This window comes from Pseudophryne corroboree, chromosome 6 (genome assembly GCF_028390025.1).
Source record: "Pseudophryne corroboree isolate aPseCor3 chromosome 6, aPseCor3.hap2, whole genome shotgun sequence".
Lineage (NCBI taxonomy): Eukaryota > Metazoa > Chordata > Amphibia > Anura > Myobatrachidae > Pseudophryne > Pseudophryne corroboree.
In genome coordinates this window covers 35,942,455-35,961,372 of record NC_086449.1, presented here as the reverse complement: position 1 = coordinate 35,961,372, position 18,918 = coordinate 35,942,455, and the positions used below count along the sequence as shown (strand labels likewise).

General features: G+C 44.9%; 1 protein-coding gene across 5 annotated transcripts in view; it reads left to right on the top strand.

Annotated features, from left to right (window-relative positions):
- Nucleotides 1-18,918, top strand: part of LOC134935988 (uncharacterized) — a 99,673-nt gene that overhangs the window by 46,559 nt on the left and 34,196 nt on the right. For 3 of the 5 annotated variants that reach the window (XM_063930856.1, XM_063930852.1, XM_063930855.1), the window contains exon 2: nt 7,067-7,462. In XM_063930856.1, the coding sequence (XP_063786926.1) occupies nt 7,067-7,462 (396 nt within the window). Of the gene's footprint in view, nt 1-3,692; nt 4,189-7,066; nt 7,463-18,918 lie in introns of all 5 variants that reach the window. The other 2 variants (XM_063930854.1, XM_063930853.1) reach the window with 2 other exon arrangements.

The window sequence follows — 18,918 nt, the reverse complement described above, 5'->3', positions numbered from 1 at the left end:
ACCGAATAGACAGCCGGTCTAACATAGATAATGCTGAATTCCCTCAGGAGGTCACCCGAATATCCACCATCGGGACTATCTCCTCGTGTTTCAAAGGAAGTGACATCGATAGTGACAATAAACAAATATTAATGGAGCAGCTACTTCTACGAGAAGGGGTGTTTTCCAAAAGTGACTGGGACTTAGGGACGGCCTCTGGGGTGGAACACCACATTAAATTGACTGATAATACACCATTTAGGGAAAGATCGCGCAGATTGGCCCCCGCTGATTTCGAGGATGTGAGGGCGCATCTTCGTGATTTGCTAGAAAACAATGTCATAGCTGATTCAGAGAGCCAGTATGCCTCACCTATAGTGGTTGCTAGAAAGAAGAGTGGAGAAATTCGTCTATGTATAGATTATCGCACTCTGAATAGTAGGACTGTACCGGATCAATACACGGTGCCAAAAGTGGACGAAGCATTGGATTGCCTCCATGGGAGTAAGTGGTTCTCTGTTCTTGATTTACGGTGTGGATATTATCAGATACCAATGAGTGAGGGTGATAGGGCCAAGACAGCGTTCATTTGTCCCATAGGATTCTTTGAGTTCTTGAAGATGCCCCAAGGAATAAAAGGCGCCCCAGCCACGTTCCAAAGAACTATGGAACAAACTGTCGGTGACATGTGTTACCGTGAGGTGTTGGTGTACCTGGACGACATTATTGTATTTGGCAAAGATTTGGAGGAGCACAATGAAAGATTACTCAAAGTACTGGATCGACTACATGCTAGAGGGCTAAAGTTATCAATAGAAAAGTGTAAATTGTGTAGATCATCTGTCAAATACTTGGGACATATTGTGAGTCGACAAGGTATATCTACAGACCCGGATAAAGTGGCCACAGTAAAAAACTGGCCCAGACCGGACAATTTAAAAGAATTAAGATCTTTTTTAGGATTCTGCGGGTATTACCGGAAATTTGTCCCACACTACTCCAAGGTGGCTAAACCCTTAACAGATCTAACTAGAGGATATCCGCCTGTTACCACCAACCGGTATAACAGGCGAGAAGTTACATACTACAAACCCAGGGAGTCGTTTGGGAATAGGTGGACCATTCAGTGTGAAGAAGCCTTTATCAATTTGAAGGAACGTCTAACTCAGTCTCCGGTGTTGGCATATGCTCGGCCGGATTTGCCTTACGAGGTGCATATAGACGCTTCGTTTGAAGGTCTTGGAGGAGTATTATATCAAAGGCAGGAACAACAATTGAGGCCTATTGCCTATGTCAGCAGAGGGCTAGCCATCAGTGAACGCAACTATCCGGTTCATAAGTTGGAGTTTCTGGCACTGAAATGGGCAGTTAGCGAGAAATTTCATGATTATCTTTATGGTGCTCAATTTCTGGTACAAACAGATAACAATCCCCTAACTTATATACAGTCATCGGCCAAATTGGATGCTACTGGTCACAGATGGCTGGCCGCATTAACCAATTATGACTTTACCATAAAGTACCGCCCTGGGGTAAATAATCAGGATGCTGATGCCTTGTCCCGGATGCCACATGAAGAATCACAGGACTATATAGAAGAGTGGGTTGAAGTGCCGGCGGCAGCGGTGAGAGGCTTGTGTCAGTATATTAGTTTAGATAGAAATAGTGATATGGCTGCAATCATCACTACCGGAGCTTCAGAGTTAGCTATACCTCCATCCTATTGCTGGTTAGGCCAAATTGAAATGGAAGGATTGGGGATGGTAACATCTGAACAGCTGGTTAAAGATCAAAGAAGTGACCCAGATATATTCCCCCTTATTCGGCAACTGGAAGATCCTAACCTACGCATTTGCCGTTCACAGTTGTCTCCCAAGGCCAAAGCTTTATTGCGACAAATAAAGAGGTTGATTGTGAAGAAGGGAGTGTTATATAGAAAAGTTAGTAAATTGGATGGAAATATCAAAATGCAGATCATACTGCCTACAAAATATAAACAATTGGTGTTGGCATCCTTACATGATCAGCATGGACACCTGGGATATGAAAAGACCCAAGGTTTAGTATCGGATAGGTTTTTCTGGGTCTACATGAATCAAGACATAGATCACTTCTGTCGAACCTGTGGGAATTGCATTCTCAGGAAAACACTTCCTGCTCATGCTGCCCCAATGATCAATATAACTAGTTCAGGACCCATGGATTTAATATGTGTTGATTTCCTTACCCTTGATGGACCCGGAAAACCAGATTGCCATATACTCATAGTAACTGACCACTTTACTAGGTATGCGCAGGCATATGTAACCGCTAATCAAACGGCATTAACAGTAGCTAAGACGCTGTGGGAAAAGTTTTTTGTGCACTACGGTTTACCTGCTAGGATTCATTCAGATCAAGGCCGGGAATTCGAGAGTCGATTGATTCGAGAGCTGTGTCAGAGCTGTGGGATCACGAAATCTCGCACTACCCCATACCACCCTCAAGGAGACCCTCAGCCCGAAAGGTTCAATCGAACTTTATTGAACATGTTAGGGACATTGGACTCACATCGGAAATATAAATGGCGCCAATATGTGGCCCCGTTAGTGCATGCATATAACTGCACTAAGAATGAAGCCACAGGGTATACTCCTTACTTCCTCATGTTCGGCAGAGAGGCTAGATTGCCGATAGATGTTTGCTTAGGAACCCGAATCAATACAGCCACTCACTCTTCCCACAGTGATTATGTTAAGCAACTACGCCGGCAGCTTCAAGAAGCATATCAAATGGCTGCAGAGACTGCATGTAAATTGGGAGAAAAGAACAAGAATCAATTTGATAGACATGTCAAGGAAAATCGATTGGTGCCTGGAGACAGAGTCCTAATCCGAGCTCTAGGATTGCCAAGAAAGCAGAAATTGCGGAATAGATGGAGATCCACCCCTTATATAGTAATAAAGCAGTTGCCAGACATCCCAGTTTACCAACTAATGGCAGCTGATGGACAGGGGCCTATGGTAACTTACCATAGACAGCATTTGCTCCCCATTGCTCAGGATATACGATGGGAGGAGATTGACAGCTCTAATGAACAGGATATCCTGACATCTGATACTAGTATAAAGAATAAAATCATCACAAGAGTGGATAATGAAAGTAATTCCGAAGAATATACCCCTGGATATTATTATCGGGATAATGACTATAGTAGTATCGAACCTGATCATAACAAGTTGGAACCCAAAATAGTTAGCTCATCCCAACGGTGGGGATATGAGGATGATGAGAGTGATAATGGTGGGGGGACTGAAGGTGATTGGGGAGTGAGAAAAGAAACTGTGTCCATGGATGACCCTGAAGGATATTTGGCAGATACACCACTGATGTCTCCTAGGCCAAAGAGGGTCAGGAAGCCCCCAAAGATACTCACCTATGAGCAACTAGGGATTCCCACGGAAATTCCTCTTATTGTGCATCCCAATATGGTGATGTCATGGCCCTATTTTGGGTATGCGTCAGGTCAAATTACTTTAGATGGTGAGGTTCACTAGGATCTATGATCTGTGTGTACTCACCAGGGGGAGAATGTAGCCCGTATCAAATACAGACAAAGGGGTGTATATATAATTGTAATGTTTATTGTAAATTGCTGTGATAATATGGGGATGTACCCTAAATGCAAAGTATATATATATATATATATGATTGTGCCTGATATTAATCCATAGTCTGCAGGGATATTGCACGTGTGGACAGTTGAGAGAAGTTTCTAGAGACTGTCCCTCGTGACTGGAGAGCTGGAGCATGCGGGCAAGGATAGTGACAGTTGAGAAGGGGAGAAAAAAACAGCTGGGCTGACGCTGAGGAGGTGTGATGCAGACAGGAGCCCCGGAGCGATACGCGATGGAGAACGGGAAAATACCAGACCATATTCAGTGAGAACTGTATCTCGGCTGGCTGCAGGGAGGAAAAAAGAGAGCAGACTTACCCATATATGGCTGTCTAGATCCCAGATCGCTGCAACAAGTTGGAGGGAGAGCAGCCGTGCACACGCCATACAGTCGAAGTAGAGAGGAGGTAGGAGGGCCGGAGCAATAGGGGGAGGCACTATCAGATCTGACCCGTCTGGAAGGGATAGGATCAGCACAACTATTGCCGCCCAGCAGGAGGAGTTGGGGGAGGATCAGCCGATGTCATCGTCGTCCCCTCCTACAGTATATAAAAGTGAGTGATATTCCTAGTGCTACGAAGTCAGCCCTGAACTCAGTGTATATCTATTTATTGAAGTAGATAGCATCTACACTTCAAGAGATATACAGACTGTAGGTAATCAGTATACAAGTATACATGAACTGCACCAGTGAGACCGACTAGTGGATATTAGTAAATAAAGCACTCAGAGACTGTTGGATTGCATATAGCACTGACATTTATTATAACGCACACGGATGCAATATAAACTGACCCTGCTGGTGCATCAACCCTAGATTGTCAGTATCATTAACCTTTCTACTGCATATACCTCATTGACCTTAAACTACACCTCCATACAAGCAAGCCGTAAAGTTGTGTTTAGAGGCTAATCAGCAGTATATCCAGATAAGGAGAGACATTAATAGTGATTTGATACAGATAGTTAGGATCATCCTTCTCTGGAGCACAGGTAATAATATTGAGTCAGTGTATCACACTAGTAGTCACCTAAAATAAGGAAGAACTACAGTAATACTGGGCTGACTACTTCCTATCAACACCCCGTGGTAGTGGGAAGGAGATAGAGGTTCACAACGGATGATATAGGTTGATACACCCCCATACCCTCCAACATGAGCCGCCCCACTAGGTACAAAATGCTCTGTTTCTGGACTTCCCTCTTAATTTATGATTGCCATCACCTGTGAAGAAACAGCTTCTTATCATGTAACTAGTTCAACACAGGTGATGAAAATCATACATTAAGAGGGAAGTCCAGAAACAGAGCATTTTGTACCTAGTGGGGCGGCTCATGTTGGAGGGTCTGCACCCCTGATGAATTGCCTTCAGAACATTACAGGTTGATGGCATATACTGATTGAAGACGATCCACAGTACATACGGATGAGTTCAACGGTGGTTTATTGGATTAATACTGCGCACTTGATCTAGATGAAATATTGATCTGGATCCAATTCACACGCGGTTACTTAAAAAGCTTACATTTGGGCCCCAACTGTGCACCAACGCAGTACTCAGGTCGACCAGTTTTGGGGATAATTTTAATGGACTGCCAGAAAGACAATCTGGTAGGGGGAGTACATAGGTTGATGGTATTATTTGATGCATCACCTTCATTTTTTACAGGTTTAATATTTTTTTGTAATGCATGCAAATAGTAGTTGTATTATACAGTAACTGTTGATACTTACAAGACGAATTGTGATGATAATACTTGTTGTTACATATTCATTGAGGGATTAGTAAAACAAAACATGATATACATAAGTTAGTTGAGTGTTAATATCATTACATGTATTACTACTTACCAATACTATACCAGTGGACGGGAGTACTGTTGATCTTGTCACAGGAAGATCTGAAACCACAAAAGAAGAACAAGCAGTGAAGGTATGATAGTTATTACAATCGGAGTAAGTGTTACCAATAGCTAGTGTTCACAGGCTTTCCCAAGCAAGCCTAAATTAAACTCAAGCTTGGGTGGAGGCACTTATATATTGAAACGCTGAATAATATCATAATCCAAATTACCAACTTGAATAGGGTTACATACAGGCTAAAATTTGGGGGCTACATGCAAAAGCAGCAAGTATTTACCCTTCATGCAGACATAATAAATGAATTAGCAGCGTGGTTTGGCCAGATGCAGAGCTACTTGCTCTTTTATGCTTTACACCCACCTCAGTATCAGGCCCTATGGGGGTCATTCTGAGTTGTTCGCTTGGTAAATTTCTTCGCATCGCAGCGATTTTCCGCTTAGTGCGCATACGCAATGTCCACACTGCGACTGCGCCAAGTAAATTTGCTATGCAGTTAGGAATTTTACTCACGGTTTTTTCTTCGTTCTGGTGATCGGAATGTGATTGACAGGAAGTGGGTGTTTCTTGGCGGAAACTGGCCGTTTTATGGGAGTGTGCGAAAAAACGCTACCGTTTCTGGGAAAAACGCGGGAGTGGCTGGAGAAACGGAGGAGTGTCTGGGCGAACGCTGGGTGTGTTTGTGACGTCAAACCAGGAACGACAAGCACTGAACTGATCGCAGATGCCGAGTAAGTCTCAAGTTACTCAGAAACTGCACAGAGATGTCTTATCGCAATATTGCTAATCTTTCGTTCGCAATTTTAAGAAGCTAAGATTCACGCCCAGTAGGCGGCGGCTTAGCGTGTGCAAAGCTGCTAAAAGCAGCTTGCGAGTGAACAACTCGGAATGACCACCTCTGTGTATTTGGCTAATAATCTGCCAGTGCATACACAATGGCCCTCATTCCGAGTTGTTCGCTCGTTCTTTTTCATCGAATCGCAGTGAAAATCCGCTTAGTACGCATGCGCAAAGTTCGCACTGCGACTGCGCCAAGTAACTTTACTATGAAGAAAGTATTTTTACTCACGGCTTTTTCATCGCTCCGGCGATCGTAATGTGATTGACAGGAAATGGGTGTTACTGGGCGGAAACACAGCGTTTTAGGGGCGTGTGGCCGAAAACGCTACCGTTTCCGGGAAAAACGCAGGAGTGGCCGGAGAAACGGTGGGAGTGCCTGGGCGAACGCTGGGTGTGTTTGTGACGTCAAACAGGAACGACAAGCACTGAACTGATCGCACAGGCAGAGTAAGTCTAAAGCTACTCTAAAACTGCTACGAGGTTTGTGATCGCAATATTGCGAATACATCGGTCACACTTTTAAGAAGCTAAGATTCACTCCCAGTAGGCGGCGGCTTAGCGTGTGTAACTCTGCTACATTCGCCTTGCGAGCGATCAACTCGGAATGAGGGCCAATGTCCGTTACACATTGCACACTGACACACACTGCTGCTGCTGCTGATTCACAATTGCAGAAAGTAGTATAATATTTTATAACACCTGTGATAATCTCTGTCTGTGACTCATTACAGGGATCAGCTGGACTTCAGGCCATCATTGTGTTCATCAGCCAAAAGCTCTGACAGTTGTGGAGAAAGGGTCCATCACCATCCCCTGTACAATCACCAATACTGAGGACCCGGGGGAGTATATACAGTACAGAGTACATTGGAGGAAGACAGATAGATTATTCTGTGAGCTTTCTGATGAGGAAATCACTGACGCTGCTGGGAATGGTACCGGCCAGTATGAGGGGAGAGTCTCCAGGGAGCAGGATCCGGATAACAAGCGGAGAGAATCTCTCACTATCACTGGGCTGAGAAGGTCGGATGGTCCCATCATCTGCTGCACAGTGTCTCGTATTTATCTCCACAATAGCTACCAGTATAGATGGAAAAATATGTATGGGACTTCTCTACAATTCACAGGTAGGGATTTATCTCTAACAAGCTATTCCACATATTGTACATCTATGCTAAATCCATATGTCTACTTATTACTGAATACAACAGGTAAGAGTAACAATATCTTTAGTATCCTGATACTGACTGTTTAGAATGAAGACATCTCCGCTCTGTACATTACTAGATCTGCAGAAGTCTCTAACAATCTTACAGGGGTGGCTCAGTAAATAAGATAACAGACCTCTCATTGTGTAAATGTATTAAACTCGTACATACAGAACACGTATAATCAGGTATGGGACTCAGGGTCAACAGTGTCTAGGTCAACACCCTTAGGTCGACGCCTATTGGTCGACAGTGGCTAGGTTGACACTAGAAATAGGTCAACACAGCCATTAGGTCGACATGAACCAGGTCGACATGAAAAAAGGTTGACATGAGTTTTTCATGGGTTTTTTGGTGTCGTTTTCTTCATAAAGTGACCGGGAACCCCAATTAGTGCACCGTGTCTCCTTGCATAGCTCGCTTTGCTCACCATGCTACGGGCAAGGTTACCATTCCCAATCATAGTCCACGTGGATCGTAAAGTATGGAAAAGTTAATAAAAAAATAAAAATGTGCAAAACTCATGTTGACTTAGTTCATGTCAACCTAGTTCTAGTGTCGACCTAGTCACTGTCGATTAATGGGTGTTGACCTAATGGGTGTCGACCCAGAGTCCGGATACCATATAATCAGTATTATGACCTCAGTACAGATTCTTTTTCCACATAAGACAAGTAATGGGACTAAGCACTTGTTCCAATGGTGCACCAAGGCATCTATCCCGGCATAGAAGAATTGCGTTGGGTATGGTATGCCATCTGCCGGGATCCCGATGGTCAGAATGCCGATACCAGGATCCCAGCAGCAGAATGCTGGCGGCGGGTCGAATGCAACAAAGTCCCTTGCGGGCTCGGTGTGCTCTCCCCAGGTTCTATTTTTCACTCTATGGGTGTCGTGGACATCCACGGGTGGAAATAGTCCCTGTGGGTCGGCATTTCATCTGCTGGCATTTTTAACATTCGGGATTCCAGCGTCAGCATGCAGACCGTCGAGATCCCGAGCGGCAGTAACATAACCGCATCCCAAAGAAATCAGTGTCAAGAGCCTGAAGCCAGGACATGACGGCTTGCTGAACTTCACCATTGACTACGTATCGCCTTCCTCCGAGGGGCTTCTTCTATGGTCCGTAGAGATGGAAATCACTCGGTGCCAGGTCAGGACTGTAGGGAGAATGGTTCACTACCTCCCAATAGCAACCACTAACACATGCAGCTGGCTGAGTGTGGCCTGGCATTATTGTGCAGCAATACGTCACCTGTACGCAGCAATCCAGATCATTTTCGATGAATTGCCAACCGTTAGTGGCTCAGTGTGTCACAATTGCAGTCAGAATTCACAGTTTTTCCGTTGGTGAGGAAATCAACAAGAAGCACGCCTTGGTGGTCCCAACACAGTCGCCATGACCCTCTTCTTATTATATTACACATTTACTTATTTATCAGTCATAGCTCCGCTCATTTGCTGGACAAACACTTATAAAACAACATTGGGAATTAACAGACAAACACAATAGAGTGTGACATATGATTTCGAGCCAAATTCATGGTCGCACACAAACAGTGGCGTAACTACCGTGGCTTCAGGGGATGCAGCTGCTATGGGGAGTCCATTGCCCGCCGCTCCCTCTGCACCCAGTCATGCGGTGCAGTTAAAATAGATTGAGGATCAGAGCCAGGAGCTGCTGCAATGCTGCCTGTGCCTGCTCTGCTTGGACGTCTAGGACTCCTACCACAGGGAGGCTTTGAAGTCCAGCATGTTAGGCAGCAAAGACAGATTAACAGGGACGGCGGGTGTATGCAGGATTGGACTGGCGAGGTGGGGTCCCTTGGATTTATTGGTTCAAACTCCATTAGGTGGGTGGGGCTAAGCCTGCCGTCCACAGCCCGCCACCCGCAAACCTGGCCGGTGCATTTTGCAGCCAGAGCCAGCCCTGCAGCACACACATGGCAGCTAACTAAGAAGTGTGCGTGTATTTGTGTGTTACCGAGTTACCAGCTGTTGCGGAACAGCATTGTCAGTACCAGCCTTATAGAAGGGTGGTATTCATGTGACCGAAGGTCACATGACCTCCTTTAGCCTCCCGACACCCACTATCCCGATGGTCGGCATGCCGACCAATAGGGACTATTTCCACTCGTGGGTGTCCACGAAATGATGGGGGTTTAGTTAGTGGATTGGCCAATGCACGGAAGCCTGCATACCGATCTCCAAGGTACCCCACCTTCATGCAGGTCCTACACTATCACAGAGTCTCAAAATCTGACTACTTCACTGCTGTTACACACATCATCTGCCTGCTAGATTTAATGTGTACCTGCCACACCCTTTATGGCTTTTAAAGGTACACTAGTCACCTTGCACTGGCTCAGAGATGATTGCTAAGGAACAGCTGAGACAGGTTCAGGATAATAAAGTCCACACAGGGGTGCATGAGAAAGCTAGTGGCCATGGTTAATAAGAGCTAACCGTAGATTAACCCCATCGTAAAGCCTGCATATCCTGAACCTGTCTCAGCTGTTCCTTAGCAATCATCTCTGAGCCAGTGCAAAAGGTGACTAGTGTACCTTTAGAAGCCATAAAGGGTGTGGCTGGTACACATTAAATCTAGCAGGCAGATGATGTGTGTAACAGCAGTGAAGTAGTCAGGTTTTAAGTCCCTGTGATAGTGTAGGACCTGCATGAAGGTGGGGTACCTTGGAGATCGGTATGCAGGCTTCCGTGCATTGGCCAATCCACTAACTAAACCCCCATCATTTATTTATTGAATTGTTGAGGATAAGTGAGCTTACTTTGGTGAGTGTTGGGTTTTTTGTTTGTATTTCTTAGAGCGATGAGGTCATGGGCTACATGCACCCCGCCCTGTGAGTGGTAAGTACAGCTGTGTACCCCGCTTTTGTGGTGGAGAGTGCTATGTTACATGCACCCCTCCCTGTGAGTGGTAAGTGCATAGCTGTGCCCCGCTTCTGGGGTGGCGAGTGCTGTGGTTTTCTCTGTGTGTATATATATATATATATATATATATATATATTAGAGATGTGCACCGGACATTTTTCGGGTTTTGTGTTTTGGTTTTGGATTCGGTTCCGCGACCGTGTTTTGGATTTGGACGCGTTTTGGCAAAACCTCCCTTAAAAATTTTTGTCGGATTCGGGTGTGTTTTGGATTCGGGTGGTTTTTTTTTTCAAAAAACCCTTAAAAAGAGCTTAAATCATAGAATGTGGGGGTAATTTTGATCCTATAGTATTATTAACCTCAATAACCATAATTTCCACTCATTTCCAGTCTATTCTGAACACCTCACACCTCACAATATTATTTTTAGTCCTAAAATTTGCACCAAGGTCGCTGGATGACTAAGCTAAGCGACCCAAGTGGCCGGCACAAACACCTGGCCCATCTAGGAGTGGCACTGCAGTGTCAGACAGGATGGCACTTATAAAAATTGGCCCCAAACATCACATGATGCGAAGATAAAAAAAAAAAAAGAGGTGCAAGATGGAATTGTCCTTGGGCTCCCCCACCCACCCTTATGTTGTATAAACAGGACATGCACACTTTAACAAACCCATAATTTCAGCCACAGGGTCTGAAATGACTGGTTGGTTTGGGCCCCCACCAAAAAAAGAAGCAATCAATCTCTCCTTGCTCAAATTGGTTCTACAGAGGCAAGATGTCAACCTCATCATCATCCTCCGATTCCTCACCCCTTTCACTGTGTACATCCCCCTCCTCACAGAGTGTTAATTCGTCCCCACTGGAATCCACCATCTCAGGTCCCTGTGTACTTTCTGGAGGTAAATGCTGGTGAATGTCTCCACGGAGGAATTGATTATAATTCATTTTGATGAACATCATCTGCTCCACATTTTGTGGAAGTAACCTCGTACGCTGATTGCTGACAAGGTGGGCGGCGGCACTAAACACTCTTTCGGAGTACACACTGGAGGGAGGGCAACTTAGGTAAAATAAAGCCAGTTTGTGCAAGGGCCTCCAAATTGCCTCTTTTTCCTGCCAGTATACGTACGGACTGTCTGACGTGCCTACTTGGATGCGGTCACTCATATAATCCTCCACCATTCTTTCAATGGTGAGAGAATCATATGCAGTGACAGTAGACAACATGTCAGTAAACATATATATTGGTAGATGCTCAATTAGCTTAGGGATGTCATTCAGGTGGTCGAAAGGGAGGGGTATTTCTAAGCAAGAAAAAAAAAGCCATTTGTTTCCCCCAGCACCCCGAATCATAACCGTAACCAGATATAAATCCCACATGATAATAGAATTCAGAGATCTTCATTACACATATTTGCTCAAATGTGTGAATAAGCCCCAAAGCCGCATAAAGGCGTCTCTGTATATTTGGGGTCCCTAGCGCTATATCTAGGTGCATGGTGTGGCACCCCAAAACACCAGCATAAGCCAGAAAGCCCAGCGAAGCATACCAGTGAAAAAACTATAGTGTTAATAAATTAGTATTTAGGAAGCCGAAGCTATAGAGAAAGTGATACAAAATGAAATGCAATTAAAATAGAGAAATAGTGTTAAGAAATTAATAAGTGAAAAGTGTTAATAGAATGTAAAGGTATGCCACACTAAGGCCATCCAGCTCAGCCAGTCCAGAGGCACCACACCTCACACCTCCATTACCCCAATCTGGGTCTAAGATTAACCAGCAAGGAGCCACATGATAATGGCTCCTTACTACAATATGTCTAAGCTAAGAGCTACCTACTTTGGAGCACTTCCATAATGCTCCCTGTGGCATGTCAGGGCCTGCACCTCCTCCTAATGCAGGAACCTCTCTGCATCTCACAACAAAACATATATATTGGTAGATGCTCAATTAGCTTAGTGATATCATTCAGGTGCTCGAAAGGGAGGGGTATTTCTAAGCAAGAAAAAAAAATGCCATTTGTTTCCCCCAGCACCCTGAATCATAACCGTAACCAGATATAAATTCCTCATGATAACAGAATTCAGAGATCTTTGTTACACATATTTGCTCAAATGTGTGAATAAGCCCCAAAGCCGCATCAAGGCGTCTCTGTATATTTGGGGTCCCTAGCGCTATATCTAGGTGCATGGTGTGGCACCCCAAAACACCAGCATAAGCCAGAAAGCCCAGCATAGCATACCACTGAAAAAACTATAGTGTTAATAAATTAGTATTTAGGAAGCCGAAGCTATAGAGAAAGTGATACAAAATGAAATGCAATTAAAATAGAGAAATAGTGTTAAGAAATTAATAAGTGAAAAGTGTTAATAGAATGTAAAGGTATGCCACACTAAGGCCATCCAGCTCAGCCAGTCCAGATGCACCACACCTCATACCTCCATTACCCCAATCTGGGTCTAAGATTAACCAGCAAGGAGCCACATGATAATGGCTCCTTACTACAATATGTCTAAGCTAAGAGCTATCTACTTTGGAGCAACCCCATAATGCTCCCTGTGGCATGTCAGGGCCTGCACCTCCTCCTAATGCAGGAACCTCTCTGCCTCTCACAACAAAACATATATATTGGTAGATGCTCAATTAGCTTAGTGATGTCATTCAGGTGGTCGAAAGGGAGGGGTATTTCTAAGCAAGAAAAAAAAAGCCATTTGTTTTCCCCAGCACCCTGAATCATAACCGTAACCAGATATAAATCCCACATGATAATAGAATTCAGAGATCTTCGTTACACATATTTGCTCAAATGTGTGAATAAGCCCCAAAGCCGCATCAAGGCGTCTCTGTATATTTGGGGTCCCTAGCGCTATATCTAGGTGCATGGTGTGGCACCCCAAAACACCAGCATAAGCCAGAACGCCCAGCATAGCATACCAGTGAAAAAACTATAGTGTTAATAAATTAGTATTTAGGAAGCCGAAGCTATAGAGAAAGTGATACAAAATGAAATGCAATTAAAATAGAGAAATAGTGTTAAGAAATTAATAAGTGAAAAGTGTTAATAGAATGTAAAGGTATGCCACACTAAGGCCATCCAGCTCAGCCAGTCCAGAGGCACCACACCTCACACCTCCATTACCCCAATCTGGGTCTAAGATTAACCAGCAAGGAGCCACATGATAATGGCTCCTTGCTACAATATGTCTAAGCTAAGAGCTACCTACTTTGGAGCAACCCCATAATGCTCCCTGTGGCATGTCAGGGCCTGCACCTCCTCCTAATGCAGTAAACGTTGGCAGGTCCTTCAGTCCGGACCAGATGTCAGTTTTCGCTCCTGACTGCCCTGCATCACCGCCAGCGGGTGGTTTTAGAAATTTGATCCTTTTCCTAGCATCTCCAGTGGCGGTAGAAAATGAAGGAGGAGCTATTGGCGGGTCACGTTCCGCTTGACTTGACAAGTGTCTCACCAGCAGGTCTTTGAACATCTGCAGACTTGTGTCTGCCGGAAAGAGAGATACAAAGTAGGCTTTAAACCTAGGATTGAGCATGGTGGCAAAATGTAGTGCTCCGATTTCAACAGTTTGACCACCCGTGAATCCTGGTTAAGCGAATGAAGGGCTCCATCCACAAGTCCCACATACTTAGCGGAATTGCTCCGTTTTAGCTCCTCCTTCAATCTCTCCAGCTGCTTCTGCAATAGCCTGATGAGGGGAATGACCGACTCAGGCTGGCAGTGTCTGAACTGACTTCACGTGTGGCAAGTTCAAAGGGTTGGAGAACCTTGCACAACATTGAAATCATTCTCCACTGCGCTTGAGTCAGGTGCATTCCCCCTCCTTTACCTATATCGTAGGCAGATGTATAGGCTTGAATGGCCTTTTGCTGCTCCTCCATCCTCTGAAGCATATAGAGGGTTGAATTCCACCTCGTTACCACCTCTTGCTTCAGCTGATGGCGGGGCAGGTTCAGGAATGTTTGCTGGTGCTCCAGTCTTCGGCATGCGGTGGCTGAATGCCGAAAGTGGGCCGCAATTTTGGGGCCACCGACAGCATCTCCTGCACGCCCCAGTCATTTTAAAAAAAATTATGCACCACCAAATTCAATGTATGTGCAAAACATGGGACGTGCTGGAATTTGCCCACATGTAATGCACGCACAATATTGGTGGCGTTGTCCGATATCACAAATCCCCAGGAGAGTCAAATTGGGGTAAGCCATTCTGCGATGATGTTCCTCAGTTTCCGTAAGAGGTTGTCAGCTGTGTGCCTCTTATGGAAAGTGGTGATACAAAGCGTAGCCTGCCTAGGAACGAGTTGGCGTTTGCGAGATGCTGCTACTGGTGTCGCCGCTGTTGTTGCTGCGGGAGGCAATACATCTACCCAGTGGGCTGTCACAGTCATATAGTCCTTAGTCTGCCCTGCTCCACTTATCCACATGTCCGTGGTTAAGTGTACATTGGGTACAACTGCATTTTTTAGGACACTGGTGACTCTTATTCTGAGGTCTGTGTACATTCTCGGTATCGCCTGCCTAGAGAAGTGGAACCTAGATGGTATTTGGTACTGGGGACACACAGAGCCGGCCATAGCTATTGGCAAACTAGGCAATTGCCTAGGGCATTTGATATGCCCAGGGGCATCAGCAGCTTCTGCTGATTAAAATGATATGCGGCATGCCTATATTCTGTTTAGCATTTCATATGCAGATACAGCCACAGTCTCACACAGTATAAAGGCATGCTGTATATCATTTTAATCAGCAGAAGCTGCTTGTGCATCCTAGCCACATAACAATGCATTTTCATTAAAAAATGTGCCCGACGTTAGCACTGAGGCAAGATTTATGAGGACACATCTGTATCCAAGCAGAGGCAGAGGTCACAGTGTTAGCGGCAGTGTGAGTGCTGTGTGCATGTGAGTGGGTTGGTTGTGCAGTAGTGTTCGGAATATGTGTAAGGAGCATTATGTGTGTCATGTAAAAATGCATTAATAATGTGCAACATATTTATAAGGGGCACTGTGTGTGTCATTATGTGTATAAGGGCATTAATAATGTGTGGCATACAGTATGTGTAACAGGGTACTACTGTATGTGTCATTATGTGTATAGGGGCACTAACAATGTGCAGCAAATGTGTAGGGGGCACTATGTGTTTCATTATGTGTATTAGGGCATTAATAATGTGCGGCATATGTGTAAAGGACATTATGTGTAAAAGGGCATTAATAAAGGTTGTCATAATGTGTAAGCACATTATGTTTAGAAGGACAATAATGTGTCTCATATGAGTTAGGGGCATTACTGTGTAAAATTGTGTTTAAGGTGCTCTTCTACGTGGTGTTGCGTATAGAAAGGGCACTACTGTGTCATCTAATGTGAATAAAGAGCAATATGGTGTAGTGTAGTGTAATGTGAATAAGGAGCAATTCAGTGTGATGTAATGTGAATAAGGGGCTCTACTGCGAGGAGTAACGTTTATAAGGTAAAGTGATACTACTGTGGGATGTAATGTAATATGAATTTTGGAAACTATCGCATGATCAAATGTGAATAAAGTGCAGTACTGTGTGGCGTATTTGGAATTGGGGTTACTATTGTGTGGCCATGCCCCTTGCCAGCAAAAACACACCCCTTTTTGGGATGTGCGCCAAATGTGCAAACTGTTCCTATTTAAAATATAGGGGGTACAAACACCAAAATAAGGACTGCTATGGCTGAGGGGTGATGGTTCTGGGAAAGAAGTGCAAGGTCAGAGTCAGAACCAGCAGTGGTGCTAGGGGGCACCAGCCAAAATCTTGCCTAGGGCATCATATTGGCTAGGGCCGGCTCTGGGGACACACTACCATAAGCAATTCTCTAAGTCTAACGGTGGATATCGGATGCACGTCTAACACCAACATAGTTGTCAAGACCTGAGTTATCCACTTTGCAACAGGATGACTGCTGTGATATTTCATCTTCCTCGCAAAGGACTGTTGGACAGTCAATTGCTTACTGGAAGTAGTACAAGTGGTTTTCTGACTTCCCTTCTGGGATGACGATCGACTCCCAGCAGCAACAACAGCAGCGCCAGCAGCAGTAGGCGTTACACTCAAGGATCCATCGGAGGAATCCCAGTCAGGAGAGGACTCGTCATACTTGCCAGTGACATGGCCTGCAGGACTATTGGCGTTCCTGTCTAAGGAGGAAATTGACATTGAGGGAGTTGGTGGTGTGGTTTGCAGGAGCTTGGGTACAAGAGGAAGAAGGGATTTAGTTGTCAGTGGACTGCTTCCGCTGTCACCGAAAGTTTTTGAACTTGTCAATGACTTCTGATGAATGCGCTCCAGGTGACGTATAAGGGAGGATGTTCCGAGGTGGTTAACGTCCTTACCTCTACTTATTACAGCTTGATAAAGGCAACACACGGCTTGACACCTGTTGTCCGCATTTCTATTGAAATAATTCCACACCGAAGAGGTGATTTTTTTGGTATTTTGACCAGGCATGTCAATGGCCTTAATCATCCCATGGATAGCAGGTGTCTCCCCGGGTTCCTGACTTAAACAAACCACCTCACCATCAGAATCCTCCTTGTCAATTTCCTCCTCAGCGCCAGCAACACCCATATCCTCATCCTGGTGTACTTCAACAGTAACATCTTCAATTTGAATATCAGGAACTGGACTGTGGGTGCTCCTTCCAGCACTTGCAGGGGGCGTGCAAATGGTGGAAGGAGCCACCTCTTCCCGTCCAGTGTTGGGAAGGTCAGGCATCGCACCCACCGACAAATTTGGACTCTCCTTGGGGATTTGTGATTTAGAACGCACAATTCTTTGCTGTGCTTTTGCCAGCCTAACTCTTTCCATTTTTCTAGCGGGAGGATGAGTGCTTCCATCCTCATGTGAAGCTGAACTAGTAGTCATGAGGAACTTAGGAGAGGGCCTTAGCCGTTCCTTGCCACTCCGTGTCGTAAATGGCATATTGGCATTGGCAAGTTTACTCTTCTCCTCAGACAATTTTAATTTAGAATTTTTGGTAATTTTACTGAACTTTTGCTTTTTGGATTTTACATGCTCTCTACTATGACATTGGCATCGGCCTTGGCAGACGACGTTGATGGCATTTCATCGTCTCTGCCATAACTAGTGGCAGCAGCTTCAGCACTAGGTGGATGTGGATCTTGATCTTTCCCTATTTTACCCTCCACATTGTTGTTCTCCATTTTTTAATGTGTGGAATTATATGCCAGTAATATATCTGGAATTAGACGGCGGTAATGTCTGGAATTAGATACTACTAGATAGATACCAGATACCACTGTGACTAGAATGATGATGACCTATGCACAGTGACAGGACACTACCACAGCGCCCTACAGCAGCAAGATGCAGCACAAGACACTGGACTAGTATATTAGTAATGTACTGTAGTATTACTGAGCACCACAATGCAGCACAAGACAATGACAGTGGTACTGAGCACTGATGAGGATACAACTGAGAACTGACACTGAGCAGCAATATGCAGAACAAGAGAGACACACTTCTAGTATTACTGAGCAGCAATAAGTAAACGCTGATACTGAGCACTGATATTGAGATTTGCCACTGAGAGAACGTAGCCACGTCCTCTCTGCTCTCTCTACAATGCACGTGTGAAAATGGCTGCAACACGAGGCTCTTTATATGGAATCCGAATCTCGCGAGAATCCGACAGCGGGATGGTGACATTTTCCCTCGTTCATGTTTTCCGAGTCAGGCGGGAACAACTTGCCTCAGACCCGTGTAAACCACGTGGAGTTCGGGGGGGTTCGGTTCTCGGAGAACCGAACCCGCTCATATCTAGTGGAAATGCTTATGTCAAAGGACTCAGCATCGAACATGCTGCCGAAAACAAATAATAAACATATGTGGAGAGGACAGACACTGTAGATATATAATACAGACAATCACCTCTAACAGTCAACCAGTCAATAAACCTCTACCATCACCACCAGTAGCAGTTACCTGTTTTTTTATCCATTACAGCAAGGATACAGCCACTCAGATGGAAGGGTACATATACAGACTTCTATAATAGAAACATATCCACTCTAATAACGGCCACATCAAATACTTAAGATAAAACAACTCCAAACAATGGGGGTCATTCCGAGTTGTTCGCTCGTTGACGATTTTCTCTACAGAGCGATTAAGGCAAAAATGCGCATGCGCATAGTACACAGTGCGCATGCGGCTAGTATTTTTGCTCAAAACTTAGTAGATTTACTCATGCCCGAACTAAGATTTTTCATCGTTGAAGTGATCGTTGTGTGATTGACAGGAAGTGGGTGTTTCTGGGCGGAAACTGGCCGTTTTCAGGGAGTGTGCTAAAAAAAACTCAGGCGTGCCAGGTAAAAAAGCAGGAGTGGCTGGGCAAATGGGGGAGTGGCTGGCCGAACGCAGGGCGTGTTTGTGACGTCAATCCAGGAACTAAACGGACTGAGGTGATCGCAATC